The sequence below is a fragment of the Lontra canadensis genome, unplaced genomic scaffold, assembly GCF_010015895.1.
Source record: "Lontra canadensis isolate GAN:19392208 unplaced genomic scaffold, GSC_riverotter_1.0 scaffold43, whole genome shotgun sequence".
NCBI lineage: Eukaryota > Metazoa > Chordata > Mammalia > Carnivora > Mustelidae > Lontra > Lontra canadensis.
The window spans coordinates 978,898-1,001,545 of NW_022631037.1; the positions used below are offsets into that span (position 1 = coordinate 978,898).

The 22,648-nt window shown below is 33.3% G+C and overlaps 1 protein-coding gene across 11 annotated transcripts in view; it reads left to right on the top strand.

The window, feature by feature from the left end:
* BCAS3 (BCAS3 microtubule associated cell migration factor) overlaps positions 1-22,648 on the top strand; it is a 584,262-nt gene that overhangs the window by 165,796 nt on the left and 395,818 nt on the right. For all 11 annotated transcript variants that reach the window (XM_032871859.1, XM_032871862.1, XM_032871866.1 and 8 more), the window contains exons 12-13: positions 5,434-5,604; positions 14,755-14,848. In XM_032871859.1, the coding sequence (XP_032727750.1) occupies positions 5,434-5,604; positions 14,755-14,848 (265 nt within the window). The remainder of the gene's footprint in view (positions 1-5,433; positions 5,605-14,754; positions 14,849-22,648) is intronic.

The window sequence follows — 22,648 nt, forward strand, 5'->3', positions numbered from 1 at the left end:
GAATCATACCATGTTTGGAAAGTTAATGAGCTTTAAAAGTGCTATCTTGTTGCTTACTATACAAAGTTCAGATTTGATAACTTGTTAAATTTTGGGTTTAAATTTTTGTCCACTAATAAAATGGTAGTTGTAAGTTTTCTTGGTGTGTGTGTGAGAATTATCAATAACTCTTCATGTGATAATGAGCCTTTGACTGTGAAATACACTACTGTTTTCCCCTTTCTGGAGTTTCTTCCTAGTTCTCTTACATTGACTTTTCCTTTTATCCGTGGTCTCCTTAGTACACTTCTTCCCACTTTCCATGTGCTCCAGTTCTTTTAGTTTTATTCCTGTTTATTAGTATAGAAGCATGAAATAATAGGCTCAAGGGCAAATGGAGAGGATATACAACCAGACTTTAAACCTGAAAAGTGAATTCCTTTGATAAAGGGATAGCTCTGTTTAAGTGGGAGCATCTCCATTAGCCCTGATGGAGTAAGTACAGCAGCTGAGGCATCTCAGAGGTTAATCAGGCTTCCTGGCCAGCTTTGATATCAATACACAGTGGCGCCTGATTTTGTTGGTCCTTCAGAGGCTTTCTTGACAACGCTCTAACAGACTTTGTGTAAGTCATTGCTTGTGAATTATTGAAACAAATGTTTGGCTGATAATTGAGGAATGCTGATGTGTTTTATAATCACTGCAGTCTGAGGTTTTAGCGCTAAACAAAAGAGTTAGAATTGATTTGTGGCTTTTTCATGGTTTCAGTCAGCAGTAAGTTACATTTTTTTGCTTGAGTTCAGCAAATGGCTTTGATGGTCATTTTATTTAAGTATTTATTAGGACACACTATTATAGTCTTCATTCCACACACTTCCCCCTGCCCCGGTATATGTCTGTGTTCTGAATTCATGAAGTGTGAGGTCACAAGTAGTAACAGGATTTGAATACAAGGCAGTACTGGATGGCGGTTGAAATCAGGTTTTAGAGATAGTACTAGTATTGAATTCTGGCTTTGTCATTGGTTAACTGTTTGAGATGCCATTTCATTTAACTTCTGTAGCCTCAATTTTCTTTTCTATAGAAAAGAAGTGTTCGAGTAAATCTGTAGAGATCATCTATGTTAAGAGTCTTGACAAGTGCACAGTAAAGATTCCACAGGACATAGCTACAGTAAAATAATACATATATTACTAGTCTTAGCTGTATGGTGTTTTAATGGAAAATTTCCTTGGAAAATACATTTCCTTATTTTAATTCCAATCTAATTGTTGCTTAAATCACATTTAGGTCTTTATAAAGTACCTTCTTTCCCTATCTTTTATGAAACAGTATTTGAAATACCATGTATACAATAATTTTCATTTTAAAATTTAGCTATAGCATATGCCAGAATTCTCCATAATTATTCTAAAAAGAGGGAGTCATTTCATTAAAGATTAGTTTGCAGTATTTAAAAAAATTTTTTTCTCACAATTTGAGAATTGGAAAAAATTCTTTCTTTTTTTTAAAAAAAGATTTTTATTCATTTATTTGATAGATAGAGATTACAAGTAGGCAGAGAGGCACGCAGAAAGAGAGGAAGGGAAGCAGGCTCCCTGCCGAGCAGAGAGTCCGATGCGATGCGGGGCTCGATCCCAGGACCCTGGGATCATGACCTGAGCGGAAGGCAGAGGCTTTAACCCACTCAGCCACCCCGGCGCCCATGGAAAAAATTATTTCTGAATGTGTATATCCTACATAATTTCTGATATGTCCATGTAATCTACTTATTTTCACTCTGCTGGTTAAATCTTTTTTTTTGATATATATGAATCACGTGCTTTTCTCTTTCTTTTAGTTTTTTTCTCTTTATGGGACAAAAAAAAAATCCCACAGAAACGCATTACTTTCGCATTATTGTTTGTTAATGCAAATAGCAGTAATCAGATAATAAGATTCGCATACAAGAAATAACTCACGAGTTTGTTTTATCTATTTGCCTCGAATGAAATGGAACTAAAATGTAATTATAAAACATCTTAAGTTGTCTTTAATTGAAATAGTATATTAGAAGCATTACAGTGAATTATTTTCTGTTACCAGAGAAAAAACAGTCTTCTTAGCTAATCTTTTGTGATGTTTTATTCATCTAGTAATTGGTATCTTGGATGGAGACTATATTTCCACATGCCAATTTTTTTTTCTTTTAATTGAGGTAAAATTGGTATATAACATATTAGTTTTACGTGTACCTTATAATTTGACATCTGTATGTACTACAAAGTGATTACCACCAAAAGTCTAGTTGCCGTTCATCACCATCAAATTGACTACCTTCACCCATTTTTGCCCACCTCCCGATCGCCTTCCCCTCTGGTAACCATCAATCTATTCTCTGTAAGTTTGTTTTTATATTCTTTTGTTTGTTTTTTTAGATTCCACATATAAATGAAATCAAATGGTATTTGTCTTTCTCCATCTGGTTTATCTCACTTAGCTCAATACCCTCAAGGTCCATCCATGTTGTCACAAATTGCAGTATTTTATTCTTCTATGTAGCTAAGTAATATTCTGATATATATACCTCACTCCTCTTTATATATATATATATTTACATACATAAATATAAATATATTTTATATAAATATATAAATTAAAAATTAAAAATAGAATATAGAATATATAACTGTATAATATATAACTACATATTATAACTAAATATGTATATTATATATATACATATATATAATATATATATCACATCCTCTTTATCCTAATTCATCTGTCAGTGAACACTTACATTGTTTCCATGTCTTGGCTATTGTATATAATGCTCCATTGAACATAGGCGTGTATGTAATTTTTGAATTTGTGTTTTTATATTCTTTGAATAAATACCCAGAAGTAGAATTGCTGGATCGTATGGTAGATCTATTCTTAACTTTTTGAGGAATCTCCATACTGTTTTCTGTAGTGGCTGCACCAGTTTGCATTCCTACTGACAGCTAACAAGGCTTCCCTTTTCTCCACATTCTCTCCAGCACCTGTGATTTCTTGTCTTTTTTTTTTTTATATATATAATAGCCATTGTAACAGGTGTGAAATGATAATTCATTGTGGTTTTAATTTGCATTTCCCTGCTGACTAGTGATATTGAACATCTTTTCACGTCTTTTGGCCATCTGTATATCTTTTTCAGAAAAACATCTCTTCAGATCCTCTACTCATTTTTTATTTTTTATTTTTATTTTTTGTTATTGTTGCTGAGTTGTGTGAATTCTTTATATATTTTGGATATTAACCTTGTATTCAGATATGTAATCTGCAAATGTCTTCTTCCATTAAGTGTTTTCATTTTGATGATGGTTTCCTGTGCTGTGCAGAAGCTTTTCAGTTTGATAGAGTCCAATTTTTTTTTTTTTTTGCTTTTGTTTCCCTTGCCTTTGGAGACAGATCCACAAGCACATCTCTAAGATTGATGTTAATGAGCTTATTGCCTATGTTTTCTTCCGGGAATTTTGTGGTTTCAGGTCTTACATTCAGTTATTTAATTCATTTTGAGTTAATTTTTATGTATAAGAAAGTGGTCTAGTTTCACCACCTAGGTGTACCCCCTTATTTCCCCTTTGATTCTGAGTGATAACTTTGCTGGGTAGAGAATTCTTGGTTGGAAGTTTTTTCCTTTTAGCACTTTGAATATGGCATGCCACTCCCTTTGGATTGCAAAGTTTCTGTTGAAAAATCTTGATAGTCTTAGATGGTTTCCTTGTATCTATTTCTCTTGACGCTTTTAAAATTCTCTCTTTAACTTTTACCATTTTAATTATAATGGGTCTTGGTGTGGATCTCTTTGGGTTTGTCTTATTTGGAACACTCTGGGGTTCCCACCATTATGCCTGTTTCCTTCCCCAGATTAGGGATATTTTTAGCTATTATTTTTTAAAAATAATTTTTCTGGCCCTTTCTCTCTTCTCCTCTGGGGACCCTGTATTGTGAATGCTGTTCTGCTTGAAGTCCTCCTAAGGTTTTTGTTTTTTAAATTCTTTTTTCTTTTTGCTCCTTTGAGTGAGTTTCATTGTTTTGCCTTCTATCTCACTGGTCTGCTTCATTTAGTCTGCTGTTGAACTCCTGTAGTGTATTTTTCAGTTCAGTTTTTATATTTTTAGCTCTGTAGCTTCTGTTTGATACTTCTTAATATTTTCTCTTATTTTTGTTGAAGTTTTCACTGTGTTCATTCATTCTTCTGAATTTGATGAGTATCTTTATGACCATTATTTTGAACTCTGTTGCTTATCTCATTTTATTAAGGTCTTTTTCTGAGGTTTTGTCTTTTTCTTTGAAACATATTCCTCTTTCTTCTCATTTTGGCTTTCTGTGTTTGTTTCTATTATTAGGCAAATCAACTACCTCTAATAGTCTTGAAGGAGTGGCTTTTGTGGGAGATAGCTTGGGAGGCTCAGAAGCACTTATGTCTCTTAGGGACTCAAGGAGTGTCTCCTGTGTGAGCTGCATGTGTCTGCCCACCTACTGTGGTAGGGCTATGGCTCTGGCATGGGAGTATGTGGGGCTCTTGTCTGGCCCACCTGTGATGTGTGGTTGTGGCATAGGAATAGGTATCTACATGCCTGATCTTGATGCACAATATTATATAATAGCATATTATAGATTTACTTTGAAAGCATAGTCTTTTTCATTTTACCATTGGTCAAATGGAATTCTACAATTGGTCAGTCTTTTTCATGCTAAAAAATAGATTTAAAATTAGATTTGTATTTCAAAATATAACAACATGTTAGTGAAGATGCAGAGAAAGGGGAACCCTCATAGACTATTGGTAGGAATATGAACTGGTACAACCATTTACAAAAACAGTATGGAGGTTCTTCAAAAAGTTAAAAATAGAACTACCCTGTGATTCAGCAATTACTCTACTAGGCTTTCACCCAAAGGATACAAAAATGCTGATTTGATGGGACACATGCACCCCAGTGTTTGTAGCAGCACTGTCAACAATAGCCAAATTATGGAAGGAGTCCAAATGTCCATTGACTGATGAATGGATAAAGATGTGGTGTATAAACACAATGGGATATTACTCAGCCATCCAAAAGAATGAAATCTTGCCATTGTTATATGTATTAAGAAGAAGGGAGAGAAGAATTTTTTTTTATAAAAATATAATTGTTTCTTCATGCGAAATAAAGCTTTTTGGGTATTTACGTATGGCTTTATTTTCACTATGCTGACTTTGGGGATTCTACTGATAGCATTCACTTAAATTAATACTGATTTTCTAACTAAAATTTAAGATCATATGAAAAGTCAGACTGAATTTCTATGACAACTCACTGCTACATATAGGCTTGTAAGAGAATAAGGAAGTTAAAAGATAGAAGAATTAACAAAATGCATATTTCTGTTTAGAATCCAAATACTGATGTGAAGTCATATATTTTACATTTCATTTTATAGACATTGAAAACTGGTTTGACAATGGTCGGGAAAGTAGTGACTCAGCTGACAGGCACACTGCCTTCAGGTGTGACAGAAGATGATGTTGCCCTCCATAGTAATTCAAGGCGGAGTCCTTTGGTTCCAGGCATCATCACAGTAATTGACACTGAAACAGTTGGAGAGGGCCAGGTAAGAACTTCTGATGCAGGCAATGTCCTTTTTCTGCAAAGGATGGGGTGACTAAGAATGTCATTTGTGATCAGGAACAGCCAGATGCACTTGGCCTTGGAGATTCTTAATCTGGAATTCTAGAAATTGAGGTTATTTCAGGTTAGAATTTTTTTTTCAAGAAAAGAGGAGTAATATGTTAAAACCTCTTATTTCAAACGTTATTAATGTTTTGAACCTGAAGGTAAAATTGAGGTTCTAAGGAGTTCTTGTTATCTCTTCATTAGGACATTTGTTTCACAAATAAATAGTTACATACCTCTTTATACTCTTGCATTTGTAATACATTTTTTTTTAAAATGATGTTTGTTATGATCTAAATCAGAAGATTGATAATTGATTTTAAAAAGATTTTATTTATTTGAGAGACAGAGAAGAGTACATGAGTTGGGGGGATGGGCCAAGTGAGAGGGAAAAGCAGATGCCCCCGTGAGCAGGGAGCCTGATATGGGGCTCAATCCCAGGATTTTGAGATTATGACCTGAGCTTAAGGCAGATGCCTACTCAACTGAACCACCCAGGCATCCTTTAATAATTAATTTTTAAGGTAGAGGCTTGCTCATAGAAGCAATCAATATGACCTTCCACATTTTGGAGGGAATTTAAAAAATTATTGACTAATTATGATGGTTACAAATGACAGTAATGTAAATAATATCAAATTTTATTATACTTATTTATAAATACGAAAAATGGACAAATATCTCAAAGTGTATATTAGAATACATACATGGTAATGCATCTTACCAAATCCTGTATCTTCAGATAATGCAGAAACATTTAGAAGGAGTGATTATAAACATGGAAAAATATGTGACAATATGTTGCTGATGAGAAACCCATTGGATTTTGTTTTCTCCCCCCACGTACCCATAAGTTATTTTCTTTTCTATTAATAGTCTTGAATTTTAAAATACATTTCTGAAAGGAAGAGGATTTTAAAATTCTAGTAGTTTGTGATTATTGCTACAAAAAATCCAATCTAAAGTTGATTGTTAGAATAGAATAGTAGAGCAACATTTGTGAAATAGAAATTATTTTAATTTTTCTATAATATATATTTCTGTTTTTAGAACATAATGTCTGGAAGCTACGTGAATCTTTAAAGTATTAACCGTAAATTTTGCATGTTCTTTTTAGAAAATCTCCTTCCAGTAATACATGGTTCTGTATCTGATAAAAGATTACCTTTGACCACTACTCATGTACTAGTTCTTATAGTAAGATCAAATGGCATTTCAAAAGCACATGGTCTGTACTGCAATTAAAAGACAAAAAAATCTTTGAAATTCTGGGTTATTCAATTTAGCTGTTGTATTTTATTTGAAATCTGAATGATAATCCACCTCTCCCATGTTAACTTTGCGGTTCACCAAATCTTGTTTAAAACTCTTTTTAATGAAGTGCTAGCAAACTTTTCAGTTGAGTGTAATGAAATTTTTTTAAGTAGTGATAATTAGCTCAAGTTGATAGACACAGATAGATGTTAATTTTCTTTCTCAATTGGAATTAAATATTTAAACTTTTAGTGTTTTATGAGTGTTAAAGTAAAAAATGTTTTCTTTTGTCCTTTAGTTCTTAATTAATTTACTTCCAAGGCCACCCACATTTAATGCGTAGTAACAGTCAACATTGTCTAGTTTGGTGAGTCCAAGTAAGTCTGTTAAGTGTCTAGCATTTGTTGACAGACAGATTTGTGGTCATTTAGAAGTAGAAAATGTTATCTGATTATTTTTCATGAAATAGAGGTATAATTCAATTTGTTTTATTATATTTAAGTGTAGGAACATGTAAAAAGAAAATCTTGAAGTAATGATATTAAAAAGCTTAGCATTAGGCCTTGTGTTATCAAATGTGGTTCCCCCATGCCCCTCCCATTTTTTATTAACTTTTTATTAGTTTAAAATGGAATTCTCAGGTTTGGAATATGGAAATGAAGTGGAGGCTGTGGAATTGCAAAATTCATTTTTCCTTGATAAGGGAGTTGTTGACACTTGAAACAAGTAAAGTACTTCATTAGGAAATAAGAATTACAGAATTGTTAGCTTTTAAAAGTGAAAAGAAGTTAAGTGTTGCCCAATCTTAAAAATGTTATCTTTTCTCTTATTTGTTGAGATCATAATCTCTTTTCATTCCCACTTATAACATTCTGAAATTTTAATTTATTTTAAAATTCTATTATAAAGCAGGAAATAAGTTGATATTTAATAAATGGCAAGTTGCTATGTGCATTTTGAGAGAATTACAAATATTTTTTAAAGCAACAAGATTTTCTGAGTATAATACTATCCTCCTTTCTTTTATTAATGGGAATCTGTTTTTTGTCAAGAAGACATTTTTGTCTCTGATACATAGTTCGCTTGGAGTACAGGGCTGTTTTTAGGTTATGCTGGATTGTATGAAAAAGACTTCAGGGGTTATTGTCATAGATTTATCACTTTCAGCCCTTTCCAACTGATGTTTGACCCTAGCTGTAATGTTTTCCTTTTCCATATATATCTCAGGAGCTGAAACTAACATTATGTTCACTTTTGCTCTTTAAATTCAGTGAGCCTCTAATAAAGATATTTTCATGTTTACAGTGGCAGTATATAAAATTTGATTCACCATCTTTCTAATGCTAAATTGATTAGTTTGATTTTATGTTGATGGGATCATCGTGTGGTAACTGCGTTAAGGAGGAGTGGATTTGATGGACTTCATGTCCATTTTAAAATCTGTGTTACTTGTTTTATTTAAAAGCATTTTGTGGCTAGATAAGCTAAGTGGTATAATATGCCTTTACACATTTATATAATTGAAGTTAGCAGTGTGGCAAAGTCTCTAATCAGAGAAAAATCCTCCAGAATGATGACATAAACTTCAGCTGTTTCTTTCCCTGGGTACAAGTGTTACTCATAATAATTTAGGGGCTCCTGAAGTGTTTTGTCTGTCTTTTTGTTCACATGATAAAGGTTTATCCACCTTGTATCAGTTAAAGTGTTTGATTAATTTTAATATAGTCAAGTTGTTATTACATATACTTAAGTTCAGCCTGCTTAGTTAACTGGTGAGTAAAAGGTGCATGTCTTAGGACAATTGTTTTGGGATATCTTTTCTATTATTAATTTGATGTTTTAGGTAAGGTGATAATGCAATGGAAAGAATCCTTCCAAAAGTATCTGGTTGTTATATTTGTGAAGCTCATATGGTTCAATACAAAGAATTATACATAGTGGTATGAGGCTTTGCTGTGCCCCAAGATTAACGTGCATTTTTACTAGACAGCTTCTGTATTGGTACCATTAAATAGAGGACTCACTACTAATTGTGTTGCAGAGGAAGATGTAGGGTTACAATACATGAAAGGGAATCTTGTAAAATTGAATTAAAATAGTGAAATGGACAAAGACAAATATTTCACAGAAAAAAAAATAAAACCTACAAAATTTCCCTGACTTAAAATATCTTGACTTAATGATTTTTCAACTTTTTGATGACATGAAAGTCCTTTATAAATTCAGTAGATACTGTACTTTGAATTTGGGGAATTTTGAACTTCCCTAGTTCAGTGATACATGGTATAGTAGTATTCTCCTGTGATGCTGGGCAGCGACTGCCGGCCATAGCTCCTAGTTAGCCATGTGATCAGGAGGGTAAACAATGGGTACACTTACAGCTGTTCTGCACCCACACAACCATTCCTACTTCCCTCCTCCTTGCCCCCACCAAACTGGGAAATAAACCTGAAGGCCAGAGGTAGAAGGGGCCACAGGTTGGCCTGGGTTCCACATTATTCTGAAGCCTATTGGGGCCCGGAATCCATGGGTTCCAGTGGGTCCCTGCTATTGGCTGGGAGAAGCAGGGAGAGCTCTGTTTGTGGCAAGGATAAGATAAGCAGAAATGAGAGCCCTCATACACTGTTGCTGCGAATGCAAATTTGTCTAGGTGCTTTGGAAAAGAGTTACCATATGACTTAGCAGTTTGTCTTCCAGATATACCCAAAAGAAACGAAATGCATGTCCATGTACGTTCATAGCAGCATTATTTGTAATGCCTAAAAAGTAGGTGCAACCTTGGTATATATACATCAACTGATTGGTAGATGGATAAATAACGTGATATAGACATACAATGTGATATTCTTCAGCAATAACATGAAATGAAGTACTTTTCATGTTCCAATGTGGATGAGTCTTGAAAATAATGTGCTTTGTGAAAGAAGCCAGTCACAAAAGAGTATATGTTGTACGATTCCATTTATGGAATGAAATGTCCAGAAGAAGCAAATCAATAAAGTAGATTATAGTTGCCCAGGGCTGGTAGCTTGGAAGAAATGGGAGAAATGTGGGGCAACTGTTAATATTATGAGGTTTCTTTTGGTGATGAAAATGTTCTAAATTTGGTTGTGGTGATGGTTCTACAATTATGGGAATATACCATATACCCAGAGCAAACCCTTCGTAGATTTAACAAACTTGGTGTAACACACTTTGCCGAAGACTACTCCTATAAGACTTCTTTTCCTTTTCTTATTTTTCTCACTTAATGTGTGTAAGATTGATGAATCACAGACCCTGTATCCCTGAAATAAATAATACATTATATGTTAATAATAGAAAATGAAAGTCAGTGGAAAAACCAAAAAGAAAGATTAGAAAAATAAATTACAAGGCATGTTTTCCTGCCAATTGTGGTGAAATATGCATAACATAAAATTTGACATTTAGCCACTTTTAAGTTTACACTTCAGTGGCATAAGTATATTCATAGTGTTATACAACCATCACTCTTCTCCATTTCTAGAACTTTTTCATCATCTGGATTCATTGTACTGTAACTCCCCAACCCCCTGTCCCCACAGTCCCTGGTGACCATCATTCTGATTTCTGCCTCTAGTAGATTGCCCATAATTAAAAAGATGTATAATACAAAGTGTTGGAAAGGACGTGGAGAAATTGGAAACCTCATACTTTACTGGTGGAAATATAAAATGATGTAGCTATTTTGGAAAACAGTTTGTTAAAAGTTCAGCATATGTTTATCATATCACTGAGCAAGTTCACTCTAGATATCTCTCCAAGAGAAATAAAAGTATGTTCAGAAAAATATGTATACATAGATATTCATAACAGACTATGCTTCATAGTAACCAACTAGAAATAATCCAAATTGCCAAGAATTGCCAAGAATTGGTGGGTGAACCCACAGGTTGTGATACCTCCATACAGTGGAATACAACTTAAGCAATATAAAGAAATGAATACCTGAAACAACATGGTTGAACTATAAAAATTATAGTGAAAGAAAAGAATGAAAGTGAAAGAAAATAGAAGGCAAATTGCATGATTCTTTTTTTTTTTTAAAGATCTTATTTATTTATTTGTCAGAAGGAGAGAGTATAAGCAGGGGGAGCAGCAGGCAGAGGGAGAAGTAGGCTCCCTGCTGAGCAGGGAGCTTGATATAGGACTCGATCCCAGGACCCTGGGATAATGACCTGAGTCGAAGGCAGATGCTTAACTGAGCCTCCTTCATGATTCTGTCTATATGAAAAATTTTCAAAAATTTTAGAAAAGACAAAAGAAATAAAATGTACATAGGGATTGCCTGGGGCTTAGAGTTAGAGATCTACTGTAGAGTTAATATGAAGACATTTTTGGGGTGATGGAAGAATTCTAAATCTAGAATGTGGTAATGGTTATGCAGTTGTATAAATTTACTAAGCATTAAATTTATACATTATTAAAATGTATTAAATGGTGGTTTGAATGTATAAATTTACTGTGATTGGGGAATGACTATCAGTTATGGTGAAGAGGTAAGCAAATCTTCTCCCTAGAAAATAAGTATATTACTTGAAAGAATTTTCAAAAATTGCTATCTGGGGACTCTGGATATAGACCAAAAAAGAATGTAATGATAAACATGTGAAGACTTTAGAATTTGGATAACAGTGATAGGAGATAATGGCCTTTTTGCCTGAGGCTGCTCTTATTCACATCTGCCTGGAGCTTGGTGAGTGTGACAGTTTTATCAGAGTGAAGTGGGCCAGGTGAACAAGCCATTTCCCTTCTAACCAGGTGATTTACTTGATTTGGATTATTTTCATTAGTAAACTTGGTAGGTGATGAATAAGGGATAATGTGTAGCCCTGCTAGCCTGAGATTGGGGCCAATTTGAAGAACAGAGAGGAAAAATGTTAGTGAAATGTAAGTAGAGCCTCAGAGACCTCTAGGACAACATCAAATGTACCAACATATGTGTAATTGGGGTCTTAGAAAGAGAGGTGAGAAAGGGGCAGAAAAACATTTGAGGAAAGAAAATATATAAATATTTATCTTTCTTTTCCTTTAATTTCTTTAAAATGTGGACAGTTGTTTTAGGTAATAATTATAACATGTTTCTCAGTTGATAATACATATAACAACAGTAGCACAAAAGAATGGGGAGGGAATGCAACTATATTGGAGCAAGGAGCTATGCTTTATTCCAATTAAGTTTATAATTAATGGACAGTCTTATAATCTATGTAGTACCTTGTAACCTATACAGCAACCACTAAAAATTACTCCAAAAAATTAACAGAGGAATTCAAATGGTAACTTTAAAAATAATTAACACAAGAGGATCAGAGGTACAACAAACACCTGAGACAAAATAATTAGCAAAATGGCAGACCTTAATCCAATTATGTACATAGTTATATTAACTATAGATGGACTAAAGTTAAAAGACAGTGATTATCAGGCCAGAATCATTCAGATTCGAAGACATAATTGGCTGAAGTAAAAGGATTGAAGAAATGTACCATGCAAACAATAACCATGATAGGACTGGAGTGGCTATATTAATATCAGACAAAATAGAAAGTCAAGAAATATTGCCAGAGAGAAAGATCTTTCATAGTAACAATAGGGTCAATGTAATAAGTAGATAAAACAAATATTAATGTGTGGACACCTACAGCATAGCCCAGCAAACATTGAGCAAAATCCAACAGATTGAAAGGAGAAATTATAGCTAACTTTATAGCTTGAGATTTAAATACTTTGCTTCATAATTGATAGGAAAAACTAGACAAAATGTGTGAAGATTTATAAGACTCGATTAACACTATCAATCAGCACAATGTGACATTCCCTCCCCAAACCTGTAGAATTTGCATTCTTTTCAAGAACATCTGGAATGCTTTCCAAGATAGACCTTACAATTGCCCATAAAACAAATCTAAATAGCTTTAAAAGGATTAAAATCATGCAAAGTATGTTCCCTGTGAACTATGGAAGTCAATAACAGAATGAAATTATGGAAATCTCCCAATATTTGGAAATAAAACAACACACCTACTTATAAATAACTCATGAGTCAGAGAAGGAATCTCAAGGAAATTAGAAAATATTTTGAATGGAATGAAAATAAAAACTGAACATATCAGAATTTATAAAGTGCAGCTCTTCCTTTGTATAGAGGAAATGTTTAGCTTTAAATGCTTATAGTAGGAAAGAAAAATGGTCTGAAACTAATAGTCTTCACTTTCCCCTTTTTCTAATATGAAAAAGAAGAGCAAATTATAACTAAGCAAAATAAATGAAATAAATACTAAAGTTATGAATAGAAGTCAACAAAATAGCAAATAGTGCAATATTGGGGAAAGTCCAAAATTGATTCTTTGAAAAGATCAACAAAATTGATTCTCAAAAAGATAAAAATAGAATTATTGTATGATTCAGCAATCTGACCTCTGGGTTTACATGCAAAAGAATTCAAAGTAGGATCTTAAAGAGATATTTACACACCCACATTCATTGCAGCATATTCATGGTAACCAGGATTTGGAAGCAATCCATAGATCTATCACTAGGTGAGTGGGTAAAGGAAAATGTGATGTATACATACTATATAATATTATACAGCCTTAAAAATAGGAAATCTTGTGACATGTTACAATATGGACAAGCCTTGAGGACATTTTGCTAAGGGAAATAAGCCAGACATAAAAGTGCAAATGCTCTATTCTTTCCATTATTTTGACTCTCTAAAATACTCAAAATCATAGAAACAGAAAATAGAAAGGTGGTTAACAAGGGCTGGGAAGGGAGGAAGAAGAATCAGTGTTTAGTGGGTATAGAGTTTCAGTGTTGCAAGATGAAAAAGTTCTAGAAATCTGTTACACAACAGTGTGACTATACTTAATATATTGAACTGAACACTCAAATATTGTTAAGATGGCAGTAATGATCCATGCACAAGAAAATTGACAAACCCGTGGCTTCATTGAATTGCAGGTTCGAGTCAGAGCAATAAGGCAAGAAAATTAAAGCATTAAGATAGGAAAGGATGACAAATCAGATTGTAATGGATTGTTGTAATGGTTACAGTATTGTATAAAATCATTGAATTATAAACATAAAACAGGCAACTTTATAGTATGTGAATTTCACCTTTGTAAAACTTTTCATACTAACAGAAAAATTAACATTGCCAGTGTAGGATTAGTTCCTGGTGTACTTCAGATTAAATTATTTAGGGACACGTTGGGTGGCTTAGTCAGTTAAGCATCTGCCTTCAGTTGAGGTCATGGTCCCAGGACCCTGGGTTCAAATCCCGCATCCTTGCTCATCAGGGTCCTCTTTCTCCCTCTGCCTGCTGCTCCCCTTGCTTGTGCCCATGCTCGCTTGCTCTCCCTCACAAATAAATAAACTCTTTAAAAAATATTTATTGATTAAATTACTTATGTCTGAATATCATGACCCGATGATAATCTAGTCATGAGCAAGCATTTTCCAGCAGGCCATAACACAATAAGAACTGTGTGTTCTTTGGAGGAAGGTCTACATGGCTGATTTTATGCTTTTTATTTTTTTCTAAACCTCTACTTCAATAAATTATTGTCTCTGTCATTTACAGTAAAGCTGGTCAACTTTCTAGAGTTTATATGATTGATCTGCTGGGGCATATTATATATTTTCCTCATTCCTAAAGTGGCATTCTCACCTTATAGTGACAAGAATAATCTTCCAATATAGTGGAAGCATGTTATTTGGTCAGGGGTATTGTAGTGTAGCTGTGTATACCTCAGGCTCAGTGATTGGTGAGTAAAGCTTAACTTCCATTTGCTTTCTTTCTGTAAAGGTGCTTGTGAGCGAGGATTCTGACAGTGATGGTATTGTGGCCCACTTTCCTGCTCATGAAAAACCAGTGTGCTGTATGGCGTTTAATACAAGTGGTATGTGTTTGGGTTTTTTGTTTTTTTTTTGGCATTTATATCATGGGTTTTTCAACCAGTTTTGTTTGTTTGTTTGTTTTGAGAAATGGAAAATATGAACTATGGACTCTGACTTTTATTATATGGGTCAGTGTATATCAGAAAAGTAACTAGTGTTCAGTAGGTGGTTCTTGAATGAAGTAATTTAAAATAAAAATTTAGAAATCCTCTAATCATTAGTTTTGTTCTCAAGAAGATTATAAACAGTGTTGTTGAGTTGTGTTAATTTCTGTATTATATTTAAGCTGAGAATTTCAATATTCCAGACTACATATTAATGCATGCAAGTGACACTCTCTTTGTAACTTCATTTCTTTTTCATTTTGTAGCATATTATAAACTACGTGTATTTTCCCCTACTTTTTGGTGGTAGTGTCTATTTTTCTGCTTGTTCTTAAGGTATTTGTTAAGGCGAGATGTTATAGCATATGGAATGCCCTATTAATCATTTTCTTTCACCAAACTTTTTGTTACATAAGGTTTCAAACATAAAAATAGATTTAAAAGATGGTATAGTAATGATACTTGTATCACCACCTTGATTAAGTAGGTGTTCACATTTCATATGTATTATATATATATGTATATACTTGTACACCTGGGGTATGTGTAATATATATACATAGGCATGTTGTATTTTGTCGAATCATTTGAATTTAAGTTACATATTTGATGATGACATTTCACCAGACTACAAATTAATCATATATTTCCTAAGAATAAGGGCCTTTTCCCATGTAACCAGATATTATAGTTCAAAAAGTTAACACATTATAGTATCTGATATCCAAACCATAATTGAAAATTTCCCAATTGTCTCAAAAATGTGTCCTACAAAATGTGTAATGTGGTACTGTGCTTGATCACATGGATATGTTAGTAGCTCATCAAGATATCTACATATTGGAGTAAGTTTTTCTTGTGGAGATTAGCAAGTAATCTATAGAGTGGTATTTTGGCTTCATTTCTGAAACAACTTTTTACTTAATAATGTTGTTAAGTGGAAGGCTGTAGAATGGTGGTTTTTCTAATTCTGTCATGTTTTCTGCATGATTAACTGCTGTTCTTCTATTAAAAAAAACAGTTTTTTCTCATCAGCCAGGAATGAACCATAGTTCTCTTGTATGAGAAGGCTAAGATACTTAATTCTTTCTTTTTACCAATTTTCATGGTTAGGAATTGATTTAATACTTAGAGTGGTATATTTCCACTCTGGTGGAGATATTTTTAAAATGTTTTGTTTTTAAGTAAAAGGTAAAATTGCTCTTTTGCTTTCAGAGCTGAAATAATCTTCATAAACTTACAATCTTTTCTGATCTTATCCCTTCAGTTGATGGATCTAAGAAGATTGTCATTTTTATCTTATTCTGTAGAAATGATCCTATTAGTTAAAATGGATGGAAAGACCCATCTTTTTTCCCTTTTCATCTTTTCAAATAAAGAATGATGGTAAGAGGATAATATAGAGTATTTTGAATAATCTCCCTTCTAATATCTTAATAAGTCATTTTTGATAGAGAGAAAGATTTTCCAGTGATTGTTGATCAGTAGGATTGATTTAATTAATGAAGACAAAGATTTATGGAAATGCTCTGAATGTTATGGGAATTAAGTTAAATTTGAAGAAACAATCTGGAAGTTATGTCACTTACAGCACTCTACTTGGAATAACCAGTATGACTCATTTTGATAGTCCATCTGTTATGTCAGATCTCCTTTGTATTAATGTATATTTCATATTATCATAGTCAGAGTGCTTCAGACATTGGAAGCTGTGTTTTTTCCTGCCTGTGGCTTTCCATTAAAATAAGAACATCCTATATAACCTAAAGAATGTTTTAGTTATCTCTATCATTGTCTAACTATAGTTTTCTATGATTTCATAATTTTGATGTACATTTTTATTTGATTTCTATTTGAACTCCCAAATTAGTGTTTTTATGGTAAGATTAAGAGTTTTTATATTTATAACAACTTTTTTTGTGTTCCTAATGCGCTAGTTGTATAATTCTATGATATGACTTATCTTGGAGTAATCATTTCTTTAAATATTTGTTTTCCTACCTAACCTCTGGCCTCCACTTTACATTAGGGTTCCCTCTTGGTGTTGTGCATTCTATCAATTTTGGCAAACATATAATAGTACGGTACAGATTAGTTTCACTGCCCAAAAAATCCCCTTTGTACTTGTTCATCACTCCCTCCCTTAACCCTTCACAACCAGTGATCCTTTTACTGTTGCCATATTTTCAGTTTTTCCAGAATGTCACATAGTTGAAATCTTACTGTATATAGTCATTTCAGATTGGCTTCCTTCATTTACTAATATGTGTTTAAATCTCCTCCATGTCTTTTCATGCCTTGATTGCTCATTTCTTTTTAGTGATAAATAGCATTCCATTGTGTGGACATACCATAGTTTATTTGCCATTTTTGTATCTTCTTTGATGAGGTATCTGTTCAGATTTTTTGTCCATTTTTAATTCGGTTGTTCATTTTTTAATTGTTGACTTAAGATTTCTTCGTATATTTTGGATAACAGTCTTGTATTAAATATGTGTTTTGTAAATACTTTCTTGTAGTCTTTGGTTTGTCTTCTTATTCTTTTGAAAGTGTTTTTGAAGATCAGACTTATTTAATTTTAATGAAGTCCAGCTTATCAATTATTTCTTTTATAGATCATTCCTTTGGTATATATATAGCCTCTTTAAAACATATAAATTGACTTTTTCTGCTCTTGGATTCTTAGGTCAATCTTACATTGAATTTTTTAATTTCTTGGAGGGGGATCGTTTTATGAGAACTATTTCATGAGTTTTAGGATCTCTTTTATTTATTTATTTTTTTTGAATCTCAAACGAGGCTTTTTAACTTCTATCTAGGATCTGGAAGGTCCATGGATAAAATTCAGAGAGAGTATGTGAACTTAGGAAAAAAACTACATCTTTGTTTTTTCTAATCACTGATGAAAATTTCTTTCACTTATGAATATGTAAAATAAACCAATGAAATATTAGCTGTACCTATGAGTATGAGCAATAAAAGTAACATGTTTTTACATCATTTCTAACTTATTTATATAATTCTCTCAGTACGGCTTATGGTTCAAAATTGTGGTAGACTCTATATTTTAATATATATCAAAAAACACATACCCTGTATGCCGGTTTTTAAAATCACTAGTGTTTTACTTTGTCTTAAAAATATATTATTCTGAGAAAGATGTTCCTAGGCTTCACCATATTGCTAAAAAGGTTCATGGCACTAGAATGTTTAAGAGCCTGTTATCCAAAGGTTTATGCTTGGTGTAATTTCACCTGGCAAAACACTTTGGAAGCTAACTCTTTCACTGAAGATGCCATTCACATTGACTGACTCAGGCTTGGTGATTGAGTTAACAAGTGACATTCCCTACTCATGGAATCTGCTGGTGTGATAGAGACTTAAAAACAAGGAAGGAAAATCCTTTGTGGAGTAAGGACAGAATGGCAGGAGATGAATATTAACTTTTTTTGACTACTGGGGAAAGTTCTTCAAAGGAAGTCAGTTCTAAATTCTAACCTAAAAGATGGTTAGCTAGGAAATAATGATTCTGTGTCTGGTATAGAAATAAATATTAGTTGAATGAATGAGGCAAGAAAAATATGGCACATTTGACATAGATTGTGAAGCAGAGTCTATACAGTGGACTCCTCTGTTTATTATGTGGCAGATGTATTTTTCAATGTGTCCTCATTTCTGCAACATTTTATAAATGCTTTGTACCTGTTTAAATATTTGAATTAAATGGAGGGTTTATAACTCAGCAACCACTCACAAAATTGGTTTGCAAAATCTTTCATAGAAGATGATAGAGATTTCATTCAACTGCTTGCAATTCATCTTAGTTATTTACTGTTCACCTCTGAGTATTTTTGCTACTCAGAATATGACTGTTATGGCTTGAGTATAAGCAAGTGTGTCTATAAAGGATTCAGTTCTCAATTATTTGAAAGCCTCAAAAAAAATTTTTTTAAACTGGTCAGTGTCTGAATTGTTTCTATATAAGGATGTCAGATTCAGCTGTGGCTGCTATTATCCAGCTCCTGTGATTATGTGACATTTTATTTTGCTAGTCTAGTTTCTGTATTATATTTCTTGTTTTATCTTAACCCTCTCAGATTGAGACATATATACTTACATACATACGAAATGTTTGAAGCAAGAGGCTGCATTGCTGTTTGTAAATGCACGGCTACCTTAGTGGTTGTTACTTTCTCCTTTAGTTACTTACAGTTTTAATAAATATTTTTGGGAGATCAAATGATATATTTTCTATTGATCTTTAAGCCCTCCAATAAGTTTACTTATGCTATAAAATGAGACAGTTTTCTTTTCTCTGGTTGATTTAGTTTTATTAGCTTTTGAACTTCTCTATCAGTTGGTGGTTTGTAGAAAAGTATGTAATTTAAGTGGCCCTTACACAGTACTTAAAATATTTTTGCTTAAATTGGCTTTTTCAAAATATAATTTGTAGATCCTATAGTAACAGCTTCCAGTTTTTCTTTACATGTATCCATATGTGCTTCTAAATTTGCTTGTATCAGTAAGTTTTAACGGTTTTGCTCTTCTAATCTTTTATTTGGTTAAAGACTTTCTCATGGGGTACATAATGTGGCTAATAATAATAACAGTGCTTGTTAGAATACTTTTTACAAGTTTAGGGAAGTTCATTAAAAACAAAACAAAACACAACAAAAATGTTGATTTTGTATTTTTGTTTTTAAACCTTATCTTTCTCTAACCATTTACCTGAACCTATCCCTGTTATACTTAAGAATATAAATAAATTTCAGTCTTTTTCTTTTTTTTTTAGAAAGGCATATTTTTGGATGACAGAATTACTAAAATGTCCTGGACATACATGAGAATGCAAGAAGAAACCAGACCTGTTGTCCACCTGAGAAATTTTAAAAGCAGTGTAAAATGTACATGACGAAATAATACTCCAAAGTGTAGTAAGGAGAAAATATCAGTTGTTTGACTGGGTGGTATGCCATTTGGTCTTGTATAGGCCTATTCAGCAAAGAAATTATGGGCTGCCATTAAATAGCATTGTGAAACTTCTAGTTTAGCAGCCGCAAGCAGTTTGTTTTTCAGTTTCTCCGTCCCATTCTTGTTTATTAGCTGTGACTCTGAGTCCTGAATTAGAACAAATATTTTAATGGCAACATTTATGATTTGGTTGGAAGTGCCAGAGAGGCTGCCTGTGCTCAGATCTAGGCAGATTTCACTATGGGTGGTGTAAATTTGTTGCTTTCAATGATTTAGATACACAAAGAGGAATGTTTTCTATTTCTACAGTTTTTTTTTTTTAATTAATGAACTTTAGTTTTTCCAGCAGTTTCAGGTTCACAGCAAAATTAGAAAGTACAAGAGAACTCTCATATAATCCTGCCCTCACCCCAAACTGACCATACTATTGACATTCTTCACCACAGTGGTAGTATTGTTAAAGGTGATGAACCTATATTGACACATCATTATCAACCAAAGTCTGTCGTTTACCTTAGGTGCCCTCTTAGTGTTCACACATTCTCTGTCTTGACAAATTAAAATTGACATGTATATACTTTTGTAGTATCCTGCCAAATAGTTTCATTGCCTTAATGTTTTTCATCATTAGTTGAGACTTCTCGGTTATTATTTCTTTAAACATTTTTTTCTCTTTTTCCTTCTTTTCTACTTATCGATCAGTCTTCTTGGTGGTATCTTATATGTCTCAGGGGCTCTCTCCATTTTTTTTTTTTCTTCATTCTCTTTGTCTCAAACTAGATGATCTTAGTTGATTTCTTCTGCCTGGTTCAGATCTGCTGTATGAGCCCCTCTATTGAAGTTATTGTCCTTTGAACTCCAGAATTTCAGTATGTTTCCTTTTTATAATATTATATCTTTATTGATCTCCTCTACTTGGTGAGACATAGTTCTCATACTTTCCTTTAATCCCTTAGACATGCTTTCTCTACATCCTTTCTGGTATTTGCTATTCTCACCACTTTTTATTTTGTAAATACTAGATATGGGTAAGAAAGATGATTTGGAAGTATTTCTTCCCAGTGAGGAGTTTATATTTTTATCTAACAGGGTTTTTTTGCAGAGCAAAATTACTTACTTTTTGTCCAATCCAATTTAAAAAAATCATTTCAGTTTTTGTGTTCATGTCTAAAAAAGGTGCACCAATCTGGGGCCTGAAGACTTTTATCTTTATGTGATTTTCTAATAGTATTCTGGTTTTACATTTTATATTTAAATTATCCATTTAGTGTTAGTTTTTGGTGGGGGTGCAGAGGGATAGGGAGAAAGAATCTTAAACAGGCTTCTTGCCCAGCATGGAGCCTGATGCGGGGCTTGATCTCAGGACACTGAGAGCATGACCTGAGCTGAAATCAGAAGTTGAACACTTAACCCACTGTGCCACTCAGGTTCCCCATTTTGTGTTAGTTTTTGTATAATACATTGGATTAGGTCATGGTACATTCGTTTGTTTGTTTTTTGGCTTGTGCATATTCAGGTGATACTTCATCATTTTTTTCAAGGTCCCATTCTTTCTCCATTGAATTTCTTTTGCACTTTTCTTATTAAAGTAACATATTTCTGTGGGCTATTTCTGGATTCTCTGATGAAGATGACTTTTTTAGGTTTTTTTCTGCATAGGAATATCTGCATCTTGCCCATAATTTTCAGGAATGTTTCAACTAGATAGGATAGGTTAGTTTGACAGTTGTCTATTTATTTATTTTCTTATGTCAGCTCTCTTTTAACATTATTAATCTTTTAAAAAATATTTATTTATTTGAGAGAGAGAGAGGCATACCCCACCACTGAGCGTGGAGCCTGACGTGGGGCTTGATCCCAGGACCCCAAGATCATGACCTGAGCCAAAGGCAGGTGCTTAACCAACTGAGCCACCTGGGTACCCCATTAAAGCATTATTAATCTGATCCTTTCAGTTAGTTGAGTACAGAGTTGTGCTTTGGGGGGCATCATTCTAATTTATGGTATCAGTTCAAATGGAGCCATTGAAAATTTTTAAAAAGGTTGCTGAGTTCTTCTTGCCCTCACATATTGTGGATTTTTCTTCCTCCTGCTGTTCTGCTTGATGTAAGAGAAACTACTTTTACTTATGTTTTTTGTATTGAATTTTCAAGTTGATTTTTTAAAAAACTTCAGGTTTTTTTAATTGGTTTTGTTTTGGTTATAGGATAAGAACAGCGGTCTCTTTTGATTTTACAAATTCAACCCTAAATCCTCTCTGCTGGTCATTGGAGCAGGTAAAATGTTGAAGACACTAGATGTAGACAGTAACCTGTGTACCTGTATTAGCTCAGGCTGTCATAACAAAATACCATAGACTGGGGGGCTTAAACAACAGCATTTTTTTCCCCCAGTTCTGGAGGCTAGAAGTCCAAGAACCAGCTTCCAGCTGATTTGATTTCTAGTGAGGTGTTTCTTCCTGGCTAACAAATAGTCACCTTCTCAGTGTGTCTTCACATGGCCTTTCTGTGGTGCAGGGGAGCAGGGAGAGAGAGAGGAAGCTAGTTCCGTGGTCTCTCTTTTTAAATTTTTATTTTTGTTCTTTTTTTTAAATTGAAATATAATTGTTCTATTAGTTACAGGTATGTAATATCTTGATTTGACAATTTTCTACCTTACTTAGTGCTCACTGTGATAAGTGTAATCACCATCTGTCACCATACAACATTATTACAGTATTACTGGCTA